Source organism: Staurois parvus, unplaced genomic scaffold (assembly GCF_062004578.1).
Source record: "Staurois parvus isolate SC_StPar_1 unplaced genomic scaffold, SC_StPar_1.0 ptg000153l, whole genome shotgun sequence".
NCBI lineage: Eukaryota > Metazoa > Chordata > Amphibia > Anura > Ranidae > Staurois > Staurois parvus.
Window position 1 is genome coordinate 23,889,245 of NW_028317949.1, and position 26,644 is coordinate 23,915,888.

The 26,644-nt window shown below is 39.7% G+C and overlaps 1 protein-coding gene across 4 annotated transcripts in view; it reads left to right on the plus strand.

Moving 5' to 3' along the window:
- The window catches only part of RELCH (RAB11 binding and LisH domain, coiled-coil and HEAT repeat containing), a 214,323-nt gene extending 188,943 nt beyond the window's left edge, over window positions 1–25,380 (plus strand). For 3 of the 4 annotated variants that reach the window (XM_089674857.1, XM_089674858.1, XM_089674860.1), the window contains 3 exons: window positions 3,113–3,201; window positions 7,990–8,060; window positions 20,521–25,380. In XM_089674857.1, the coding sequence (XP_089530983.1) occupies window positions 3,113–3,201; window positions 7,990–8,060; window positions 20,521–20,641 (281 nt within the window). In that variant the 3' untranslated portion in view covers window positions 20,642–25,380. Of the gene's footprint in view, window positions 1–3,112; window positions 3,202–7,989; window positions 8,061–18,245; window positions 18,363–20,520 lie in introns of all 4 variants that reach the window. The other variant, XM_089674859.1, reaches the window with a different exon arrangement.
- The last annotated feature ends 1,264 nt before the right edge of the window (window positions 25,381–26,644 follow it).

Here is a 26,644-nt window from a genome sequence, read left to right on the forward strand (position 1 = left end):
TTTAAGAGTGTCACACGTATAGGTAATTTTCCTCACATTTATGTATTTAGTGTGATTTAAGTGATTGGTATAGGTATTATTTGCGCTGGTTAATTTTGTTTTTGATGTTGTTAAACATGCTGGATTAACTACTTCCCATCCAGCCCATGTACATAAACGGCCAGACGAGAGCAGTGCAGGAGCAGGTTGCCATTCATAAACGGCACCTGCATTTACAGCCTGTACGCGCTCCCTGGGAGCGCACGGCACCGCGATCCGGTGCCAGCTGTGTCCTCTGAACACAGTGGAACACCAATCGCTGTACGGGACCTCCTGTGTGAGGTCCCGATCATGTGATCACTGATTGGCCAATCAGTGATCACATGAATAGTAGTAAGCAAAATGTCATTTCCTGACATCATTGCTTACTACTTGTGAAATCTGTAAATGATCACAGAGGTCACATGGTACAAGGCTATTCACAACAGCCATGTTGTACCATGTGACAAACTGTGAACAATCACAGCTCTTACAGTTCTCAATGGCTGCAAGAATGCAGCCAGAGAGAAGGAGAAATGATTGATTTCACAGCCTTTATGTAAAAGCAATCAGTGTAAAAAAAAATAAATCTTTAACACTATGGTGATACTGTACTGCTAGGGTAACAGTATGTTTAAAAAAAACAAAACGGCATAAATAATATAAAAATAAATAAAGTTTGAAATATTATAATTTTTGGTTATAAACTAATTTTGGGTTATTTTTATTTTTTTTTACTAAAAAGATAACTGAATAAATTTTGGGCAAGATTTATGAAGAAATATTATTTATTTGCTAAAGTTTATACGAAAAACACTTTTTTTAAAAATTCTTAGACTTTCATTTTATGTAGCAAACAAAAAATCCCAGTGGTGAATAAATACCAGAAAAATAAAGTTTTATCTGTCTCAAAAAAATTCTAAAGTCATATGGGTAAGTGTCTGGACTTGAAGTGGTTTGTTGTTTGTCCATCTCCATTACATTGTGGGACAGTTAGTTTACACAAGAAAGATGAGGATGTTTATGCTTTATTATTTATTGCAAAAGATGCAAATACAATTATCCAGAATTTATATAGCGCCAACAGCTTGCGCAGCGCTTTCCAAAATGAAGGAAACGGAGGGCCCGGCTCGTTAAAGCTTACAATCTAGAAGGATCAAAATAAAGTAACTCTCAGTGTCAGCTGAAAATGATACAGGAGCTGATCATGAAATAACATAGAGTCTCAGAACCATAAAGAACAATTAACCATCTTGAAAAACAAGCATGTCAGTACCTGGAATTGATGGCTACTTACAGATACATACACAGGTCTACAGCAGTATCACTAATAAATACAATGTCCTGGAAGAGGGGAAAGACTAGAAGCCTGCCAAATTACTTTACACAGTAAGAGTGGAGGAACACCAGACATCCCAAATGTTGTTCTATTCCTTGGGGCAGCTTCTATACTCAAATTAAAGCTTTTCATGAGGCAAAATTTGATTGACTAGTCGCATCCATTGGTGCACCAAAGGAGGTGTAGGTTGGATCCATCTAAGTGCTATAGATTTACAGGCTAGAAAGTGTTTCTCTCGACAAAATTCTCATGTATCACGGCCAAAGCTCTTCATCAAGAATACCCAAGGGACACACCTCCGGGGTCAGGGGCACTGGTATGGACAATATTGTGGAGAGAAAATCAAAAGCAATCGGGTGAGATAAAATTGGTGGATCATAAATAATTGGATCAATCTGTTAAAAGCAGGAGATGCATTTAAATGGGAAGAGCATGCCTCTTCCTATTCCTCATCAGCAAATGGGAATAAATATCAGAGATCAATCCCTTAGGACCTTGAGACCTAAGAATGCCTATCAGCGGGTACTTGGAAAATCAATTAACGGAACCACAAATTGAGCATGCAGTTCATGGTAAACTTGCAGATACCTATAGAAGGCTGTGTGTGCCAGCTCATAGTTTATACTTTCTGTTCATAGATGGACACTGCATCTCTAGTAAGAACAGGTATTTTTCGTTACTTGAAAATGGGCTTAACATGAAAAATATAGACAAATGCAACCCCCAAATCGAAGTACTGAATAGTTGCCGTATATTGCATTATTGGGGGGGGGGGGGTTAAATGCATTTTAAACCTCATGAGAGAGATATACAGTAGGTATTAGCATTGCAGACCTCCAAATCAATACGAATTATTCTGTATTTTTCTGATGCTGGCACTTTGAGTCAGCCTTTAAAGTGTAACTCAAAACTTTTTTTCGTTTTTGTTTTTTTTGTTTTAGTTTTCAATAAAGTCAGGACTCCCAGTCCTCAGAGACGTAACAGAAACTAAGTGGAAATCTCCTTAAAATGAAGGCAAATGCCACTTCTGCCATTTTCGATGGAACCAGTGTACCCATTGGGAGATATCCCCTCTAGTTCTGTTCTGGTGACAACCATGACATGCCCCTCATTTTCTTTCCTGGCGACATTGGTCCTCAGGATAAAAAAAATGTTAGATCTTCCCATCAGGGAAAACAATGCAAACTTGACAGGTGTTATAACTCCACTCTGTCTAAAAGCAGAAACCAACATTTAGGGACCAATTCACACTGACTTGCACTAAAATGCATGGAACATTTCCATCCATTGTAGTCTCATTTTAACGCTTGCTGATGTCCGATGATACATTTTGATGTGCGTTGACATGCACAGCATTATGGTGCGAATAGGTCACATTGGACATTGTTTTTCAGATGTCCATTCTTGATCTGTGTTTTACAGCTGCACTAAATTGCAGATCAACACACTGGTGTGAATTGGCCCTTACTTCTGGGGTTATAGTTTAGAGGTCCTTCAGCCTTCCTGGGAAAAAAAAATAAAAGTCAGCAGCTACAGGATTTGTAGCCGCTGATTTATTAACACCTGTCCAAGGATCCAACACCACCCTCACCCACACCAATTATTTTTATTGCCAATTATGTCAGGAAAGTTAATGTGTGTTGTCTACTTTGTGTGTGTCTTTGCGTATCTGACAGACAATAAATAATGTGCCAACATTCACAGTATAAAGCAACTCTATCAACTTGTAAAAAATTCCTTGACAGTATGTTGCAGTCATATCTGAGGAGTTAATGGTGAATCACTTCTTACCAGGACTCAGGTGTCTACGTGCTGATATGGAACAGCTGTCCCCCGAACATGAGGTAAATGCTGGATTTCTGTAATTGCTCGAATGACCCAATAACAGATCGGTTAATTAAGTAAAGTATTTTTGACAGGTTTATGGTGGTAGGTTCCTAGGTGCAAGCGGAGGGTACAGGAGCACAGTCCGGCCTGCTGCCAGCCGCCTGTCACTCTGAGAGGCTGATAGCTGCTGTGGCTGGGCAGTGCACCAAGCAGGACTTGCATTTAGGGCAGTATGTACCCAAGGATGAATACCCCAAATGCAGACTGCTTGGATAAAAGTTTATACCACCCAGATGACTTCCATTGCGTTTGGAAAAGCTAAACATAAAAGTGCCAGTGGGAATGAGGCTTAAAGTGTTACTAAACCCAGGACCCTGAGTTCACTATATCTGGTCTCCCACAGTACACACAACATGGAAATACAATTGTTTTAGTAAATATAAACTGCTAAATGCCTTTTCTCATCAGTGAGTTACAGCAGTCTTGTGACTTCTATCAGTGTCCAGCTGAGTACCTGTTAAAGCTTGTAGGAGGAGTTTACATTCTGCTCTGACTGTCCTATGAGGCTGCATAACCCCTGACCCTCTGTCTGAACAGTGCTGATTGGCCCTGTGCTGATCCCATGCGCTCTCCCAAAGAAAAAGACAAAACTCTCTAGCAATACACACTAAACTGAGCATGTGCAGAGTGACTCCTAGAGCTCTGTACTATCAACAGATGGATTCGGACAGTAGCAGAAGGGGAGGATCAGAGAACACAGGATTAAACATCCTTTTAACACATTGTGGATGATTAACCCCTTAGGTTCCACAGTGAGTATAACAAGCATGCTTTACTGGATATACAAACTGATTTTACTGGTGTGGGTTTAGTAACATTTTAACATTTCCCTCCTCAGTTTGTGTGTCAAGCAGTATCAAAGACTTCAGCAAAATTCAAATTTATTGCAAAAGCATTATCAACATTTATATCTCGACTGAGGTCTCTAATGAATTTAGTTAGATTTGACATATGTTTCAAAAAACGGTTCTCTGTTAGAAGATTGACTAATATACCTTCATATGCGGTCCCACACAATACTTACACACAGGGGCGGACTGACCATTTGGAAACTCGGGCCCTGCCATGAGATGCCCCGGTACCTTTTTCATAGGCTTTTTTGAGTTTGGGCAAGGACACAAGGGCCCCGGGGGCCCCATGAGTTGTCAGTCCGCCCCTGCTTGCACACAACAGAAGTCAGGTCTGTCTTTATCAGCTGTTTTTTTTTCTCTTCTTCACCACTTGCCGTCCTCCTGCTGTTTATAAACGGCAGGACGGTGGCACTCCAGGGGCGGGTTGCCGTTCATAAACGGCACCCGCCTTTTCTAGATGTGTGCGCTCCTTGGGAGAGTGCAGCACCGCGATCCGGTGCCCGCTGTGTCCTCTGGAGCCAGAGAGAAACACCGATCGTCGGACGGGACCTCTGTAAGAGGTCCCGATCATGTGATAACTGATAGGCCAATCAGTGATCACATGCAAAGTAGTAAGCAAGATGTCACTTGTGACATCATTGCTTACTACGTGTGAAATCTGTGAATGATCACAGAGGTCACATGGTACAAGGCTATTCACAACAGCCTTGTACCATGTGACAAGGTGTGACCAATCACAGCTCACTCAGTATTTCTCAATAGCTGCAAGAATGCAGACAGAGAGAGAAATGATTGCTTTTACATCCTATATGGGTGTAAAAGCAATCACTGTTAAAAAAAAAAAAAAATCTTCATCACCCCCCACAAGTAGTACAGTGTCACCATGTACTGCTAGGGTGACCGTATGTAAAAAAAAAAAAAACCCCATAAATAATAATATAAAAAAAATGTTTAAAAATTATAATTTTTGGTTATAAACTAATTTGGCTTATTTTTTTTTTTTTACTAAAAATATAACGGAATACATTTTGGTCAAGATTTATGATGAAAGATTATTTATTTGCAAAATTTTATAAGAAAAACACTTTTTTTTTTTTTTTTTTAATTTTTGAACTTTTTCATTTACATAGTAAAAAAAATAAAAATCCCAGCGGTGAATAAATACCACCAAAATAAAGCTTTATCTGTCTCAAAAAAATGTAAAAATTCATATGGGTACAGTATTGCATGACCGTGCAATTGTCATTCAAAGTGTGATAGCACTGAAAGCTGAAAATTGCCCTGGACAGGAAGGGGGTAAAAGTGTCCGGACAGGAAGTGGTTAAATAATATGAGGGGTGTTCAAGTTAAAGGAGAACTTTTAACTTTACAGTCATGCTGGGATGCTAGTGTGGCGGTACTACATGCAGTAGTAAGTGGTAAGTGTGTCATTACTGATAGGAGGCACACATGTCTGGGGCCATCCAAAGACTGTAATCAAGATGTCAGACAACAGCGGTAGTGCACGCATGGAACAGCTTGTAGTGATGACGTTTCTTGTGAACGAAGGTGTAAAATGGTGGATATCTACAGAAGACTTCAAGCACAGTGCGGTGATGAGAGCCTCAGCTGCAGTAAGACATTTGGATGGTGTAAACGTTTCAAAGATGACTGTCCGTTAGTGATGATCCCGGCCATGGTGGTTCCCAGCCCACAGCAGTCATTCCTGTGAACATTCAGTGCATGGAACACCTGATCCTGGATAATACACAAAACCTGTCATGAAACTGCACAAGAGACCAATCTTTCTGTGGGAACGGTGAACACAATGATGACGGAATGAAGTAGGCTGTCCTAGGATGGTTCAGGCGTACTGACAAATCTTTCTATGCAGAAGCTTTCCAGGAATTAGTTAAACCCTGGGATAAGTGTATACATGTAGCAGGGGAGCATGTTGAAAAATAAATGCAGTTTCCACACCCATTTGTTCTTTTATTATATAAATGCAAAAGTCCCGGTTCAACTTGAATGCCCGTCGTAGTATGACATCTGCTGTATGACAGTCTTCTGGGAACATCCGAGTTGAGAGTGTAAATAAAGAAGTGCAATGGTTTATCGTTTGCTGAGCTGCATTGTGTTCATACACAGGGATGAATGCCATGCTGGTGAGGTGCTTTAACTGTGATTAGGTGTAACCACACCGTGTCCTTTATTAAAGGGATTGTAAACCCTCACCTTGTAAAGCAACACATTCAGTTTCACATAGAAATGAAAGGCAAAACATGTGTATCAATATATATTAAAAAAAAAAAAAAAAAGAAAACAAAGTTTATGTAATAACATTCCCTTTGTCCTCAGCTGCATATGAGCTAGGGAAGGAGAAATAGCAGCACATTGATCTTCCCAGTAAATGGCTGTGCAGGGGGGATGTGTCAGGACAAGTCTGATCATTGGAAGAGAGCAGGCTGAGTTCCCAGCACACCTAGAGAACTGTCCAGTGTTTTCTCCAGGAGGCAGGAACACCAGGGATTTCACACAAAAGAAGCAATACAAAGAGAACAGGACCTTTTATTTATTTAAAACCTTTATCCTCCCAACCCCTGTTGCTGTAACTACTTATAAAGAGTTAGCTGAAGTTTGGCTTCACTTTGTCAACATATCTAAATCTGCTAGTGCATCTAACACTCCCATTGCTCCCAGACTGACAATGCTGCTGTCCACTGTGCCCCCCTGTGCTCATTTATCTAGAGTGGGGGCACTCTAATACAGGAGATGTTATTAGCCAGATCACCAGGTGAAAACAGAGGGGGGAAAAAAAGCCTAAAAAAAGAAAACAAATGCAGCCACCGCGTCTTGGTAAGCTGCAATATATTACATTTTTGATTTTAGGTTTAATATGGTTCTAAAGGCAAAAGGATTTTTAACTTTTTGCATTCTATGCATGAAGATAAAGAATCTTCTGGGGCCCCCTTCCCCTTCAGCCCCCCTTAGGGCTCGTTCACACTTGAGTGTTTTTCCAACTCTTGTCAAACCCCCCTATAGCGTTTGACAAGCGTTGGTCCAGCGTTTGCGGAGCGTTTAACGCTCCGCAAACGCCGAATGCGCAGTTTAGCGGTGGTTGCTAGGCGTTTACAAAGCATTAAAAATGCCCCACAAATGCCTATAATGAAGTTTGAATGGTGTTAACGCTCTGCAACCACGTCGCAAGCGCCGGCCGGGTGTTTGTGGAGAGGCACCATAGACTTGAATAGGAGGCTTCAACTCCTCCTGACTCGACCAGAGGCGTCCGTTTTACCGCGACGCGCCGCTAACGCTCCGGTGTGAACAGCACCATGTGCTGCAATGTGCAGAGTTTTCACAGGCGTTTGGGAAGTGGTAAAAAACGCTTCCCAAACGCCAGTCTGCCGCTTGCAAACAAGGCTAGTGTGAACGTAGCCTTATACTTACTTGAGCCCCATCTTGATGCAAAGATGTGCATGAGAGCTGGGTCTCTCTCTTCTCATTGGCTCATACAACTTGGAAGTTCAGTGTACATGCTATGTAAGCTTGTTAGCTGGGACACAAATTGATGTTTTCTCAGCCCCTCACCAAGGTGAGCTGCATACATTGATTTAATTTTTCCAGTCCATCTGCTGATACTCTTAGATGTGCTCCTCTTTTGTTTTGTTTTGGTTTTCAGTTCTATGTTAGAAACTAAACTCAAGCATGTTCATTGCACAATGGATATAGAAGTTGTAGTTACAAAATGTCCTGTGTTCATGAAAAAAAACTGTTCAACCAAATGTGATCAATTAAAATGTCTACTTAGTGATTTGGTTGATATTGTCCTTCAGAATCAGGTATTGATGAAGCAGGAATTGATCGTGGATACGCATGTTGTGAGTTTTAATTGTTACATATCTCTCCTTTTGTAAGGTTATTTTAAGCTCCATGATAAAAGAATGTGAACAGAAGGTGGAAAACAAGACAGTCCAGGAGCCACAAGGGTAGGTGAAATGATTCACTTACTAAAAAAATAATTGAATTCTTTTTATATAATCTATAACCCTGATTTCTGCTCTGTGGTAGCCAGAATATTGTTACTGCGTTTGAATCTATTGTGAGCCCAGATATTCAGATATCTTTACAATTCTGTCTAAATTGAATAGATTTAAATTGTAGCGCATGGGTAGATTTTACAAATGAATCCCCTGTGCTATATTTTATGCTGTTATATGGTGATGGATCTACCGCTTTAGTTTAGCTAGAGTAGATCTGGTTCATTGAAATGCCAGAAATAAGAACTCCATTACAACAAATTCGATTCAGACCTGCCCTAGAAAATTGAATACTGGAATCAAGTTCGTTGCTGTTGGGAAATTACAATATTTTATTGCTTCTATTTTAGTACACAAGGCAATTGTTTTGTAATGCAAGAATGCGAGGTGTTTGGTAACTGGTTGGTGCTATGCGACAGACACTATATTTTCCGAACCCATACGCTATTTATTTAAAGCGGAGCTCCACCCAAAAGGGGCAGTTCCGCTTACTAGTACTAGTCCCCCGCTTCCTGTGAGGAAATGGCCCCTTTGGGGAGTTGGTGCCCAATTTTGACAGATACCCACACCCACTTTGCTGCGACCGCCTAGGCAATCGGAAATAGAAGTTGTCCTCCTTCCTTCCCTGTAGTCTTCTGGGAAATGTGACAGGTTCCAGAAGACTATGGGACTATTTAAGAAAAAGGGCGCAGCGCTAAGGGCAACAAGATAATTTAAATATACACAGATAAGCATATAAGTAATAGACAACATACAAAATGAATTAAGTGACTATCATGTGTCAAGAAAAGTGCCAAAAAGTCTGTAGAAATAGCAGGGTGGTGATCAAAAACGTGTGTCTTCTGGTGATCAAATGTATGAATTACACACTCACCAGATGCATAATTCAAATATGCATGTAGAAAATAGTAATCCTCTGCAGATATCAAGGTGAGGTCATCTTAAGGGTAGATAAGGCGTTTCAGGGTCACCATCTGAGCACATCTGTCTGTCCAGGCTCCCCTATGGATCATGTGCTTATAGGCTATAAACACCTCTCAGCTGCCTTCCCTGGTGGCTCTGCGGGTGGTGGACTCGACAAGGGTCCTTTCAGCTCTTCAGACAGGACTTGTCTGATCCCCAGACCGAGAGCCGTGACATTTTCCAGAAGACTATGGGACTATTCACAAGGCAAAGCACTACTCCTGCATGCGCAGTGGGCACCCGGCTGTGAAGCCACAAGCTGTCACAGCTGGATGCCAGGGAGAGCGGATGGCCGGTGAAAGCGGCTGCCTTGAGTGCACAACTGGATCGTGGGACAGTGAGTGTCTGTTTTTTAAAAGTCAGCAGTTAGTTTTTGTAGCTGCTGAATTTTATGTTTTTGGTTTAACTGGACAACCACTTTAACTATCAGCCTTGATTCACATATATATGTGAATTTGATGTTTTAAACTGCATCCAATTTGCATGACGTGAACCAAACTAGCTTTCTATGGAGCCGGTTTACATATGTGCAGACAGTTGCCCTGCGATTTTAATTTTTTTTAAACCGTCAGACTTGGTTCACATGTGTGCAGGGCTGGTTTCAGTGCGATTTGCAAACAGTCCGGTGCAATTTCATAATTTTTAAAGTGTATGACACTGGAATTCACACCCTGAGCCAGGCTGAAAATTGTACATGACTCTTTTTAAAATTGCATTGCAGCCGGGCCACACAGTTGTGAGCTGGCTCCATAAAATGCCAGTTTTGGTTCACATGTCATGCACATCCAGTTCGCATATATATATATATATAAGTACCTGAAATAAATAAATAAATATATGTGAACCAGGGCTCAGGTACAATTTTCAGTCCGGTTCAGATGCGATTGCCAGTGTCATACACTTTAAAAATGTGCACCTGAATCGCACCTACACTGTTGAATGAAATCGCACCAGATTCTGTTTACAAATTGAAACCAGCCCCGCACATATGTGAACCCGGTTTTAGTTAAAGTAAGCTGGTCACAATCCTTTGCATTGAATATATGATGAAAAATGAATTGCAAAGTTGGAGAGATATTGGCAGCTGAACTGATATACAAATCTTAACCTTTCCTGAGAGAGTCAAGCTTGACCACTCCTCATGCTCCTCTATACACGTCCTTATTCTTAGACTGTAATTCAATAAATATGTAGGCTGCCATTGCTGACCAACTCCTAGAAAATGGTAGTTTCCTGGCTGTTATGCTGACCACCAGCTTTTAATACTTTGAGTCAATTATCTTAGACAATCTGCAGATTGGGAAAGTTTTTTTAAAGCAGAAATGCATATTTACGTACAGGTCCTGGGTCAGTATGTCAGAGTGTTGAAGCTAGAGAGCCAGCAGCAAGGCAACTGGCATTTAGGAGGGGTCATCAACAGCAGCAATTATGTATCTGTCATGACAGGCTTCCTTTATTATAATATGTGGGCCACACTGACCAGTGGAGGGTTGTAGAAGCATATACTGTCACTACAACTGTCTGTATTTCTTGATCAACCTATCATTTTGACATGCAGATTGCTATGAAGGCAACTATTGAATATGTACTTTTCCATCATATGCTCACCTGATTGCTGAGTGTTGGTCCAGGGATGGAGCTGGGCCACCCTTCATTCTCTCCGCTAAAGCAACCAATCAGATTTCAGTCTGCCATAATGATATCACTGAAAAGTGATGTTGTTATAGGTTACTGTACTTCGCATTTTACAGCTTTATAAACTTACTAAAAGCAAACTACAGCCTGTAACAAAAAAAAAAAATACTAACCATTAGATACCTAAAAGGTAACATGTACTATAAGAGTACTATACCGTTTTTAAAAAAAAAAAAAAGGTTGTTTCAAAAGACATTTGGCACCAACTCTGTACTGTTGGATCAATAGTTGTGTTTTAATGCATTTAGTCCTTGGACTTGGAGAGTTATTCCAAAATAGTATAAATGTTATTTTGTAATTCTCTTAGAAAATTGGACTTATTCCCAGCTTTTGGTTTTGCAGTTGAATTATTATAATTGTGCAATTTTCATTAGCTAGTAAAATGTTCATCTTTTTCACTTATGAGTATTTTATACCTAGAATTGATTTTCATCATGGTTTTAATATTAGCTGAAAATACCTACATGTGCTTTTAAATTAAATGTTTGTCTGGGCAAAATTAAAAAACTGCAGAACATCTGTGCAATAGACAAACAGAGAGAAATGTAATTGTTTCAGTATGAAAATCCCTCGCCTCTGGAACATTGGGTGCCAAGCAAAGGGTGCCCAGCCACGTTTTAGGAACTCCATAGGAAACCATGAAGTTTCACAACGATGACAATGTCAGATCACATCCATCCAACTTTATTAAACCAGGCATAATACACTGCATCCCCACCTAGGACCGTCTCCCCCAATACAGGTTTGATCCCAGAGAAAATCTTTGCAATCAAGCCTATATCAAAATGTTAGAGAGGGGTTGCCCTAAGCTGGGCTCCATTATGTTATTTCCAGGTTTAGTAAAGTTGGATGTTATCTGACAACATTGGTGTACGACGTGCTGCTTTCTTATTGACATTTCTACAATACATGCAAACTTCACCATGTTTTATAATTGCAAGTACAAAAATACTTGTTTATCTTGCCAGAAATTCAGTGTAATCAAAACTTTTTTTGAGCTGTCAACACAATGCCTCAGCTGCACTGAAATGCTAAGCAGAGCTATCAGCCCTACTTAATTTTATCTTGCTGAACTACAGAATACATCTCTCTCCCCCCAATATCCATAACACAAGAGGGAGGGGAGTTCTGCAGCCCAGATAGGAAGACTGAGCAGGGCTGACAACACTGCTTGGGATTTCGGTGCAGCAGAGGCACAGTGTTGTACATTCAAACAGGAAGTTACAAACGCATTGGATTTCTGGCAGATCAATAGGTATTTTTCTGCACTTTCAGCGTTTTGTTAAAGTACGGAAAATGGACACATGGCCATGTATTGCAGAGATGTACTGATTTTTTCTTAGAATTAGGTAGGCCATAGATTATACAGCTTTCTTTCCTGCAGCCACATGAAAACGCTCAATTCTTTCATCATCAGTCAGTGTTCGTGGGGTAATCCCTCCTGCTGAGTTATTGTGTTCTCCCGCTGTGGTAGGTAAGCTCAGGGAGCGGATCCGGGAGAACACACTAATTACTGCTAGCCACTGGCAATAATCACATGCTAAAAATCCAGCATGCTGGTTGTACCAAAGTCAATTCAGCCTGACCATAGATGGATCGAATCTCAGCCAATATTTCACAATATTCTAATTTTCTGAAATTGTGGATTTGGGGTTTTCATGAGCTGTAAGCCATAATCATCACAATGATGACAAATCACGGCTTGAACTATCTTGCTTTGCATGTAATGAGTCTATCTCATATATTAGTTTCACCTTTTAAGTTGCATTACTGAAATAAATGAACTTTTGCACGATATTCTAATTTTTCGAGTTTCACCTGTATATATGTGTGTATATATTATATATTTTATATATATATATATATATATATATATATATATATATATATATATATATATATATCTTTGTCTTGTCACTAGCTTTCTGCTTCAGCATTTTCATTAGACATTGTTGTAGTAGATTTATGCTGATGTGTAATTTGTTCTTTCTATGATGGTCTCCTCGATCTTTCCATGGTGATGTAGTTTGTGTTTGTGGATCTGTACCTGTTGAGCTGTCAACTTGGTCTTTTTTAGACATTTTGGTATAACGTTTTGCCTGTGAAAGTGAATGCAGAGTTAAAAGCTGGGATTTGCAGAAGCGCTGCATGTAAGTGGTCTGTGCGTTATGTTTGCACACTGTAAAGAGGACACATGAATTAAAGACTTGTCCTGAAATGGGAAGTTCCCTTTAGGGCTGTGAGTGTTGCTTCCCTTACAATGCCTTCCTCTTTTTATGTCTTCCTTCCAGATTTTAAATAGTTGTACAGATTTGTGTGAGCATACTCTAAAGACTTTTCAAATAACTTCTAGCGTGTGCTGATAGGTTTACACTGTTAAAGTCCGATGCATTTTCTACTATGCATACCCATGAATCAGGAAAGGCCAGCCAGCTGAACAAAATGCAGCAAGTACTATTTTCTAAGTAGATGCAATACAATTGCACTTTACTGTGCTTTATACTGTGCCTCAATTTAATAGGTCAGATTAGAAATTTAGATGGAGTTATTATTGAGTTAGTCATATTAAGTCTGTTATGTGTGAGATCAGGCAGTTGACAAAGCAGCTGTGAGATTCCATGTGTCCTCTGACCCCCTTACTCTCTAACTGAAGTGTCTGACTCCAGCAAGTAAAGTGAAGTTAAATTATGGGGAAGTGAGCTAAAATATTTAACAAGTAAAGCTGTAAAATTATAATAAATCCAGACCAAATATTATTTCACCAATATAACCTCCATAGTCACCAGTACTCTTTAAAAAAGGAAGTTTACCCTCAACCCCCCCCCCCCCAATTTATTTATTCATTCTGCGCTTCCCTGATGCTGGGTTCTGCACAGTTCAGATACTTGCCCACCCTGCGGATCCAGTGTTGTATTGCTAAGGGGATCCTCTACAGTCACCACTCGGATCCCGTGCCATCGTGCCAGTGTTCTGAATCTTTCAGACCAGCTTACCCATCATCCGCTTCTTCCAGTATCTTTTCAAGTAGAGTGCTGTGATCTTGGACTATATGTGACAGATTTAAATGAAGAGACCATGTAGCCTTGAATATTCATCAATTCAGTGTTCTGCATTTAGTTCCTGCTGATTATGTGTAAGATGGAATATTTACATTTGCATTGTGGTGACTTCATCAAAGGCAATACACGGATTACAGCAGCAATGGATTGGCTAAAGCAGCTCATAGATGTTGTTTTTCTTTTCTTTTGTTTTTTCGTTCAAGCAGCGGGTTGAACAGAAAAAATGAACTTTATTCCCACATCCACACACTCGGTGTTGATAGGGGAATCCTTCTCGCTGAGCTATTGTATTCTGACAAGAGGGAGACTTCCCCAGCATCAGAATACACTAATTAGCTGTGTAGGATATAGTCTGCAGCGCTGATCAAGTGGGGAAAATCCGACAGGACAGTTGTTCAGAAATAGACCTGTACATTGACTCCTGTACAACCACAGTTGCCCATACATTAATCAAAATTTAGCCGGTCCCTGCTGAACAGGACAAATTTTGATCCATGTATAGCCAGCTTAAGCGTTGTCCTCCAGATATTTTCTCGTCTGGAGGAAAAGAAATTTAATCTCCAAACACGGAAAGGTTTCTTCACAGTGAGAGCTGTGAAAATGTGGAATAGACTCCCTCAAGAGTTGGTTCTGGCCAGCTCAGTGGATTGCTTCAAAAAAGGCCTGGATTCTTTCTTAGTATCCAGTTATATTCTGTGTATCTAACATTGCCTCTCGTGGGATCAGGAAGGAATTTTTTTTCCCAGCAGGAGCAAATTGGATCGTGCTTTGCTGGGGTTTTATTTGCCTTCCTCTGGATCAACTGTAGGTATAGGATTATAACTTTTTTTTTTTAATGGTTGAACTGGATGGACTTTTTTGTCTCTTTTTTCAGCCAGACTAACTATGTAACATTGATACTCTGAAAAGCTTTCAGTGCTGTAAGCATGGTCATCATTGTTCCCAGAACCCCCCTTGCACTGTTTTATATAAATCTTGCATTGTGCGTTGGTAGAAACTGGATGAAGTTCAGAGCTATTATCTCTGCTTTGAGCTTGAGACATCAGCACTTCTTTATCTTTGTAAGTAAAATGTGGGGATTTTCTGATCTCCTAGGATACTTTCAGATTCTAACCTTACCATTTGAACCATGACATCCCAGGTGTGTGTCATGATAGTGCAAGATAGAGGGTTGTTTTATGAAGAGACAAAGCATGAAGAGCTATATTTACTAGAGCATTATTAAAATCATTTTGTAGGCTTTCATACCTATGAGATTCCTGCATATTTGTAAAATAATAAATACTGTGCACCCACCTGACAAGTATTTTTAGTATTATTTGTACTAATATTAATAGTAAAAATTTCTAAAGCAATTTATATATAGTGACAATGTTTTTTGCAGCAATTTACAAAATAAAGGCAGACAGTACAGTTACAGTTCAATATAGGTGGGTTTGGAGGGCCCTGCCTCTTGAGAACTTACAATCTATGTACCATAAAATGTATGTCAGAGCAAACATAAATATATACACATATACACACAGTGGATATAAAAAGTGTACACACCCCTGTTAAAATTTCAGGTTTTTGTGATGTAAAAAAAATTAGACTAAGATAAATAATTTCAGAACCTTTTCCACCTTTAATGTAACCTATAAACTATACAACTCAGTTGAACAACAAAGTGAAATCTTTTAGGTGGATGGAATTAAAAATAAAAAACTAATATAATATGTTGCATAAGTGTTCACACCTTTAAACTTATACTTTGTTGAAGCACCTTTTGATAGGATTCCAGCACTCAGTCTTTTTGGGTATGAGTCTATCAGCATGGCACATCTTGACTTGGCAGTATTTGCCCACTCTTCCTTGCAAAAAGACTCCAAATCTGTCGGAGTGCGAGGGCATCTCCTGTGCACAGTCCTCTTCAGATCACCCCACAGATTTTCAATCGGATTCAGGTCTGGGCTCTGGCTGGGCCATTCCAAAACTTTAATCTTCTTCTGGTGAAGCCATTCCTTTGTTGATTTGGATGTATGCTTTGGGTCGTTGTCATGCTGAAAGATGAAGTTCCTCTTCATGTTCAGCTTTCTAGCAGAAGCCTGATGGTTTTGTGCCAATATTGACTGGTATTTGGAACTGTTCATAATTCCCTCTACCTTGACTAAGACCCTAGTTCCAGCTGAAGAAAAACAGCCCCAAATCATGATGCTGCCCCTACCATGCTTCACTGTGGGCACGTGGTGTTCTTTTGGTGATGTGCAGTGTTTTTGCGCCAAACATATCTTTTGGAATTATTGCCAAAAAGTTCAACCTCAGTTTCTTCAGATTATAACACATTTTCCCACATGCTTTTTGGAGACTTCAGATGTATTTTTGCAAAATCTGGCTTGGATGTTTCTCTTCCTAAGAAAAGGCTTCTGTCTTGCCTAGACTTCTGAAGAATACGGGAGATTGTTGTCACATATACCACATAGCCATGTGACATAGACAGAGATATATATATATATATATATGCAATACATATACATTTCCCCATTTTGTTTATCCCCTTAAAGACCCTGCAAGTACAGAAAAATATCTACCAGAAATGCATTACATTCTGAAATTCCCAATGTGAACTGAGAACATAGTACCTTTTCTGGACTGTAATCACAAGAAATGGTGCCAGCCCTGCCCCGTTGTCTTTTGTTAAACTATTGAACCCTCCCCCTCCATTAACACAAGAACAGCAATAATTGTTTAGTAGTCCACAATAAGAGCTGGAAGGAGTCCTTGGGATTACTCAACAAGGTGTGCCCAGCACAGCTGTAAGTTCCTAACATGGCCAACCGGTTTTTTGAACTTGCCAAAATATATAACAAAACACATTCAATATTATCATTTCAACTGGCCAAAAGCGTGCAGCTAAAAGAAGTTCTTTTTAAGGGTTTGCATATATTTTAAAAATATACAGCTGGTCTTGGGCTGTTCTGTTCTTCTCTGTGAGGAACCTTGCCCCTGTCAAAACTAACAGCTGATATCTGGAGCATACTTAATAGGCTCCTACATGTATCCATTCCTTCCCCCTTGTTTCCGATATGGTTAGAAGAGGTGTAATATTAAAATGTTCTTTACTTTTTGTCATGTAGTGGAGATTGTTGGAATGGACAAGGTGTAAGACCAGTATGACAACCTTCATGTTGCAATGGTCAAGGTGTAAGAACAGTATGACAGCCTTCATGTGGAAATGATCAAGTTGTAAGACAATGGTGACTGCCTTCATGTGGAAATGATCAAGGTGTAAGACAATGGTGACTGCCTTCATGTGGAAATGATCAAGGTGTAAGACAATGGTGACTGCCTTCATGTGGAAATGGTCAAGGTGTAAGACCATGGTGGCTGCCTTCATGTGGCAATGGTCAAGGTGTAAGACAATGGTGACTGCCTTCATGTGGAACTGATCAAGTTGTAAGACAATGGTGGCTGCCTTCATCTGGAAATGGTCAAGGTGTAAGACAATGGTGGCTGCCTTCATGTGTAAATGGTCAAGGTGTAAGACAATGGTGGCTGCCTTCAAGAGGAACTGGTCAAGGTGTAAGACAGTGTTGACTGCCTTCATGTAATCTCAATTTAGGTGTTCACTGCAGCCCTCTGTGTGACTCCTTCAAATATAGGTTCTTGAGGACTGACAACAGTGCTTCACCCATGAGCCCGAGGATGAAACTAGAAAACATGCACTGTTGGGTACACCTTGAGGAATGGCGTTGAGCATTGCTGCCTCATAAACTGTTGTCATTCTGACATCTCTCTCCATCCACTCTCCTTTGTTTGCCAGCAGCAATGAAAACATATTAGACAGCTGAGCACAAAGATCAGAAGTCACCAGAGTGGGATAGCTCAGCACAAAATATCAGAAGTAAGCAGAGTGGAATAGTTTATTTTTCAAACAGAAATGAGCAGACTGAATCACAGAACATATATACTATTGGACAAAATTAGGTTAAACTAATATGTACTTTTCCCTTGCGCAAGCAACAGTCCTAAGGAATGCTCATGTTCTCCTGCACTCTTAAAAATGTATTGTAGAAGAATTGAACATGTCCTACCAGAATGTTTGCCAGTTTAGATCAGAAACTATGTACTAATTTTACATGGCCAGTTTAAAGCTGTTTTTCTAAGACTTGGTTTTTTATACATGCTGTCCAGTTCTCATTTTAGTGTTGTTTGAAATATCCTTGCATGAAATCCAAACGTTCCAGATTGGTGACGGAGCATGTTGATTTGGTAATTGAGAGTTAAAAGCTGGCTGAGAACGTTCTTCACCGTGATTTGAGTAGTTGGCTCCCTTTCTTCTCTTCTTCTGCTAAGGTGTTCTCCATGTCCTTGTTGCCCTCATTGGGATTGCACTGTGCCTCTTTCTGTCTACTCTCAGCTTTTCTTACTCTCATTCCAGAATGCTCTCAGCTTGTCTTTTTCCGGCCAATCTGTTTTCCATGTCATCGTGTGCTCGTGCTCCAACCTGGAACGTTTGGTCTCTGTCCAAGTCAGGCGCTGAAAAGAAGGGTTAGAAGTGAGTTTTTTTTTTTTATTGTTTTCGACACAATGTGTGGGTTCACTTACATTGCTGGAGTTATTTCCTAAGAAAACAATTCCTCTTTTACATAATGAATACAATTATTTTAACAGTAGGAATCTTCCTGATAGTCACAAAACTATTTCCGTATTGCCATACTTTCTACCTGCTAATGTGATTTGTTTCCGTTAGCTGTGTATTCATTTTGAACGATGGCTGTGTATTGGACAAGGTCAATTTTTGCCAACAATTTGGTGTTCTTTTGATTTAAGAGTCATAACAGCAGACACATCTTAGATGATTCTTAAGTAACCAGAAAATCCTTACAAATGAAAGCCCAGTTCTGGTTAATTGTTTGATTAGCTATTTATCGAGGAAGGGTTAGCATTTCTAACAGTTTTTATTGCTGGTTTTGACTCCTTTGGGCAGATTTCACTCTTCCAACTTTTTGGCAGCTGGTCAAGGAAAAGAAGAGGGCACTGGACAGCAGGACATAGCAATAGAAACCTCCAAGATGTTCTGAATTTACCCACTCTATTAAAAATATGTTTTTTATTTCTGTATTTTTTTCCTGTTGGTGAAATCCCATCTTTTTTTTTTTTTCCCCATCTAACCTTCTGTCACCAGACTGAACATGTAAGGAAATTTTGGTAGAGGGCATCGAGTAACAAAACGTGATGCAGTTCTAACCCTAGTTCACACGTTTGGTCTTTAAAGTACAACAGTCAACTGTGAATAAGTATGGGAGCTGCAATTGCTGGTCTGCTTCTGAAAAGTCTAGCTGCATGGCTAGTTTCTGAATCATAGATCCAGAACATGCATGGTGTAATTAATTTAGAAAAGTTGTGAATTCTTTATACCTGCCCCAGGTCAGTGGCATAGAAAATAGTTTTAAACTGCTGTTGTGCAGCTGATGAAAGCTACATGTCCTAATTTTTCAGGTCCATAGATGAGGAAATGTTTTGAAGCCCAACTCTGGAGAAGCTATCCCTTACAGTAGGGCTGTGCCTGCATTGCATTGCTTTATTGCTCATTTGGGTCTATAGGACTTTAAAGCGGAGTTCCAGCTGAAAAAAAAATAAAATAAAAGCGGCTACAAAAACTGAAGCTGCTGACTTTTAAAATAGTCACTTACCTGTTCTTCATTCCAGCGGTGTCTTCACCAAGGCTGGTTTTACCGGCCGTCTTCTCTCCCTGGTGCCGGCATCTTTAGTGTGGGCACCCGGCATTTGACAGCTTGCGGCTTCACAGCTGGGTGCCCACTGTGCATGTGCGAGAAGTGTTGCACTTTGTGAATGGGCCGTAGTCTTCTGGGACCTGTCACGTGTCCCTGAAGACTACGGGGGGAGGGGGGGAGGAGAACAACTTCTGCTATTGATCACCTTAGGCGATCCCACTCCCCAAAGGTGCCAATCCTTAATGGGGAGAAAGGGATAAAGACTTAAAGTGGAACATCCCCTTTTGGGTAGAGCTCCGCTTTAATATTAATATTTAATTAGTTTTACTTACCTGATCCTCCACGCCTTCACACTATTTAACTGGTCCCCGCAGCTTCTTCTCTCCCATGCTACAGTGGTCCAAGGTCCTGATGTAATCAACACCAGTGCAAGATCCATAATCCTGCATTGGATGTGATGACACTGAGGGACAGTCCAACGTCAGAGTATGGGGGAGTGCCATCTGCTGGGGGAGCAGAGGATCAGGTGAGCAAAGGTGCTCCCCCCCGACTATATGAGCAGTTAGCCCTTACAGTGCAAGCACAGCCCTACTGCGAGTTATCATTTTCAAGTTTTCCCAGGGATGGGTTTTAAAGTGTTAGGTACTGAAGTGGCACACTCTTTTATAATTAGAATTGGGTAGTTGTGGCATTCTAAAGACTAAATTCAATTTGACCCACTTTTTAAATTTGAGTTTGACTTGCTTGCTTTTATTTTATATTCCTCTAAGACCACATGAGCTTAGTATAATTTCTCCAGCCATAAGATTTAGTATTTATAGAACTGATGAGATACATTTCCATTGTAATGATGTGGGGTAGTAGCTCTACATATTCATAATTTTAGCTTTTAGGAACCTAGTAATAATGGTAGATGCTGAATGACAAATCTTTTTCTTTCTCGTGATCATATTTTAATCTGTCTTTTATGTTTTTCAGTTCCATGTCAATTGCAGCAAGCCTTGTGAGTGAAGACACAAAGACAAAGTTTCTGAACAAAATGGGCCAGCTGACAACATCTGGTGCAATGTTGGCGAATGTTTTTCAGCGCAAGAAATAAGTGGCTTGCTGCTAGCCAATAAAACACTAAAGATGGACCACTTGCTCCTTGTACTTGAACTACTTGCCTTTTTATTTTATTTTCTTCCTGTCTTACGTTCTTGTAATATATTTTATTGAAGACTCCAAAGAAATTTGCACTTCATTAGAATCCGCATGTCTGTTGATTTGGGAGTTCATACTGTAATTGAAGTTGAAGAAGGATCCTTAGCCTATACCATGTCTCCGTTCTGTGTTTTGTCTATTTTTTTTTTATACATAAAAATATATATATATAGTGAAAAAAAAGTATTTTTTCTGAAAAGAATATTGGCAACTCTATCTGTTATATACTGCACAAATTGCAACGGTACTTAGTAATGTAAATTCTTTATCATAAAATAATAAAGTCAGATGTTGATATGTACGTAAATAATGGAAATAGCAATCAGTTTGTTTTTATTTTTAAATGAATAAGAAAACCGCCAGCGTTAACCTGTGCCTTTTTGGATTCATCCTCGTTGAGTCTACGGTAGAAGGACAAGCATAACTAACTTGCATTCCCAGTTTTGGAGACGATGCTTTTTTCATTCAATGTTCCTTGGCATTCGTACTGTGTGCAGTAATACTGTCATGTTGCCATGTTATTGTCCACTTAAAGATGTAAAAACCTTTTGATGAAGACCATCTTACAAGAAATGACTGCTATTGTGTTCGCTATAATCAGATCTAAAAGAAGATATGTAATATTTTTTTTTTTGCTGTTTTATTTCCTTTACCTCGGTTTTGCTTTTTCTATAAGCCATATACATTTTTGATAGCTCTGCTTGCATTCCATTAAAAGCTGTGACTGAAAGCTTTCTACCATTAGGTAGAACCTCCAACAGAGGAGCATCTGAACAAGATCCTCAGATAAGTTTTTGAGGCTTTCTTTCAAAAACCTCAGTTCTTTTAATAGTTTTCTGCCACAGCAAAAGTAGCTCACTAATAAGCTATGGGCCCAAGGAATGAGAGGATCCAGTGCAGGGTCTCCAACACCAGTCAAAAGGCTTTGCTTGACCCGCTACAGCATGGGTGTCAAACTTGCGGCCCTCCAGCTGTTGCCAAAATAAAAGTCCCATGAGGCAATGCAAGATTGACAGTTACAAGCATGACTCCCAAGGGCAGAGGCATGATGGGACTTCTCAACAGCTGGAGAGCTGTCAGTTTGACACCCCTGCTCTACAGCATAAATAGACATTGTATGTTTTGCTGTTTTACCATTCTCATTTGAACCGTGCACAGAGACTAGTATTGCTGTGGCCATTATGGGTGCTTAGCTTGTCTCTTTTTATTGTTTATCATGGCTCCCTTAGTTGCCACAAGCTGGGCGTAAAGGATACTGGAGAGGATAATGGAAGTTTATGACTTGTTTTTGAAGGTGCTAGGGTGTCATCCTTATGCCTGTATTAGTGATTCTCTGACCCAAACCACACATGTAGTCAGCAAAGTGTTGGAACACTTGATATGCCAATGCATGTTCTAGATCAGTAGTTGTCAGGAAGGAATGATAAGAATAAGCCCTGGAGCTCACTAATTGCAACTCCCAAGCCTCTATCCTCATCAGTTTCTTTATAGCCAGGAATAGTGTAAAGTTGACAATCCATCATAAGAAATAGTTTTCTGCACATTGCCCATTGGTATCCTAACAAAATCCGCAAGTGTGCATTCATTATTCAAACCATCACCTTATGACTATATTCATAGTATCACAAATAAAACAATGGTATACAGATTTTTGAAAGTGTAAACAAAACAGAATTGCAAAACCTATACACGAAAAGCAAGATATAATAGCAGTGTCCCATATAAGCTTGCAAGTAAGAGGAATATGAGGTGTAAAATAAATGTGACCCATAGCAACACACAAACCACAGATATGAATGCATTACAGCAAAGCAAATCTTGTTTTCTTTCAACAATGGAGATTCGTTGACATCTGTTTTGGTTGATAGACTAGATTAATCCAGATCCATTAAAAGTATCAAACCACATTTTTCTGTGGTCTATAGGCACTTGTCACTCATTGTTTAAATACAACCTGAGCATGAAAAACAGCTTTTTGTAATACAGAGAGAAATAAAAGGGAGATTCAGGCTACTGCTATACAGGAAAGATACAGCTATGTATATGCCAGGAGTCACAGCAACTCTGAATCCTTACTAAAATACCCCCTTCCCTTTCTAAAGGAAACACCTACTAATTGGTTCCATGGGGAGTATCCTAGAGTATGTTCATATTGCCCTTTAAAATGTATATTCTCATAGTTTCCTTTAAACACTAATTTCCTTTGGTCTGTATAATGTTTGAGAATTAGAAAATCTATGTCGAATTAGTTGTTTCTATTTTGGGGATCTTTCATGTTGTTATTTTGTTAGCTCCAAGGAGCACAACTGTATGTAAATATTCCATACAGTATTATAGTGACCATAAATGTTATTTATTTAGGAAAGGCGGTCATCTTCGCTTTCTCAGGATGGTTTACTGCAGGATGGCCAGCATGACATATGAACAGGTTCTGGCATAAATGCAGCTATTTTAAATAACTGTACAATACTGCAATGAACAACCTTTTGTTTGTGATTAGATAATATATTGGGGTGTTGAAGGTCTCGGTAATTACGCAGTGGTTTACAACACGACACAGAGAAACTGTGTGCAGTAGCTTGTAGCAGGCGATCAGACACCAGCTTGCATTACTTGAAACTGGTTACATTTAGGGTCAGATTGGCTGCTGTAGGCCTCTGCACTCCTTTGTTCTGTGACATGCTGATGGGCTTATTGATGCAGTTATACTCATTTTCATGTCCGTCTATTTTATAAAGAGGACCCTTCCTTTTTGAAATATTTTACTAATTTGCTGCAAGTTTTAACATTTCAATTAGTTGAACCTATCAGGAACATTTTAACTAGGGACACAAGAAGGTCCAGGGTTGAGCAACAACTCAAGCAATTTATCACCCTTACCTATTTTTCACCCTCTTTCTCACCAACCTTATATGAGGAAATCTTCTTCCCCCTTCTTTCCTGATGGTGATTTAGAGCTCCCTGTCCAGGTGCTATATTGGCAAATAATGTGGGTCCCGTGTGCAGTACCACTGAGTGGTTGCTCAGGTAGAGTCATCTAATCCGTATCCCTGCCACAGCTAAACACCGAAAGTAGGTTTGGGACTGGAGGCAACTAGACTCAAGTGACAGAGAATGATTTCTGCAGATTAGGTTAATGGGCATTTTAAGTAAACCTTACACAGTATGTACCCTCTAGTTAAGCCTTGAAATACAGTACATACAGGGAACAACATGCTTACCCAAAGCTTGAAACTTTTCCTCCAGGAGATGAGGGGTAGCATGGGAGATGAAGGGTAGGAAATCCATTTTTTAGGTGAGCCTTAATATGTACCCTCTAGTTAGGCCTTGAAATACATAAAGGGAACACAACCTACTTATTCAAGGCTTTAAGTTTTCTTCCATGCATAGTCTATGCCCCTTCTTTTTTTGTAATTTAATAAATGTTTTTGCTTACCTGTATCTAGTGCAGGAGATCTATTCCCAAAACTTCCATTGCAGGGTCATTGCGGTCTCTCTCACATTAAAAAGAAGCCTGATTTATAAAAAAATTTCAATATTAAGACCTTTCTGACAGCCACCAATCAAATTCAAACATGCTTTGGGGGCTTGAATCTGACTGGTGATACAAAAAGCATAAACAGACCCTCCCAATGAACATTTGTAGAGTTTCATGAAATCTAGCTGATTTTGCAGCATTAAAAGTTCACTGATTGGGTTTACTTGTTGCCTTACAAAAGCTGTTTAAAGGGAACTGTATTGACGGTAATATGGAAATTGTCACTGCAGACCTTGGAGGATGGTCCAGGACTGATGATCTGGTCCTGTCTTTACTACCTTTTGAGTTAACACCTTCATTGGATGTATGTTTGTTAAAAATCAGCAACTCGCTGAGTAATAAAGCCAAGATCAGGTTTACAAACCTAGACCCTGAAGATTAAGAAAACAGCCAGCAACTTTGCTAGAAAGGATTAGGGAAGGCAATGGTCTAGCAATAGATGTGTTGGATGTACTATATTTGTCCTGTAGGTTTGATTCTTAGTAACCCATTTCTAGGGCAAAGAAAATAAACATTGGGTAGCTACACCTAAACTTGCAATAAACTTTAATAACAGATTTCAAAAACGAAGATTTCTTTAACAGCTATCTTAAATTATTTGTGAATGTTAGCATCCATTGTGGCTGCTGAGGAAGAGAAATCCTAACTAGCCATATATTTATATATATATATATATATATATATATAGCGTGTTACTGTAGATGTAAAATAATACTACAATTGTAATTTACAACTGAGTGAATGCACTGATTTATTTTTTTTTTCCCTGCCTAACCCTTTTTTTTTTTTTTTTTTTTTTAAATCCTGTGAATATTACCTATTTTATATGTTGCGTTTTGTTTCTTCAGAGGTGACTGTGCATAGTTTTGGGATAGTTTGAAGATATACAAGAAAGTAGGTCAGCAGTGTGTAATTTGGAAGACTCTAAAATATTGAAAACCAGGAACAAGAGCTTACCTAAATTTTTTTATTCCTCATTCTATGTGCGCGTCCACAAGAGCGTGCACTGTTTATACATGAAACGTAAGACTGTTTTTCATAATAACTGTCTGGGTAATAATGGAAAGCTTTTCTGTTCAAATAAATGAATAAAACAATTACAGTGTGTATTTTTTTGCAGTATTTGTGACTTCTCCAAATGTAGTATATCTTAATTTTTTTTTTTTTTTTTAAATGTCAAACAGTGCTTTATTAACCAAACATACAATACAGCATATATACAAAGAACAACATGGTACAATGTGAAACATAATCTTCAGAGAAGAGGAAACAAAGAGCGATGAACAAAGATTGTTCATCCATAGAAGTACAGCACTGAAATAAGCAATGACAAAACCAGGTATAGATGCTGCAAATGAACAGAATATAGACACCAGTTCGACAAACCACCAGCAATTCCAAACTCCCAGCATAAATAAGTTGATTAATGAGAGAAAGGAGAAAAAAAAGGTGGGGTGAGAGGAGGGATGAGACAAAGAAATAGAAATGGAGAGAAAGAGGGGGGGAATCCCTACAAAAGAGGGACATGGGGGGGGGGCTGAAGGAATCACTGTTCAAACAACCATGGAGCCCACACTTTATCATACTTCCAAGGACAATCCTGATTTATGTATGCAAGTTTATACATTGGTGAAGCGGCATGCACCCATGCCTCCCAGGCCGACAAATCTGGGGGGTCCGGGGAGGTCCATTTAAGCAATATCTCTTTTTTTTGTAGCATAACATACGTAGGATATTAGAAGTTAAGCACAATGCGATCATTGATCATCCTCATGAATACCCAAGAGGGCCAACTCCGGCGAGAGGGGTAGTCACAAATGCAAGTAGGTTAATCTCAGCGAAAGCCTCAGACCAATAGGCCATAATCACGGGGCATAACCAAAACCTATGAAGAAAGGACCCCAGGTGTACACTACAACAGGGACAAACAGGGTCCCTTTCAGGGTAGATTGTATGAAGTCTCAGAGGGATGTAATAAATTCTATGGAGAAATTTACCTGAATCCATTTATTTTGGACCCCATTCCAAACAATTCTTATCTAATATCGGAATGTCAGCCCGCCATCGTTCCCAGATATGCTCAAGTTTTGGAGAATTAACATTAAGAAGTGCCCCATACAGAGCCGAGTGGGGTTTCACCAAGTCCCCTGAAGTCACCAGTTCTTCAATAGGGTCAGTCTGGAGGAGAGGTGCCCAGCTGAACTGGGCTCTCGCAGCATGTCTTAGTTGGAGGTATCTAAAAAAACATATGCGGTGGTAGTCTGAACTTATGGACAGCTGAGAGGAGGGCAAAATGGCCTCCTGGGGCATAATATCAGTCAAGGTGTTAATATCAAATCTCGCCCAAATTTGTGGGTCCGG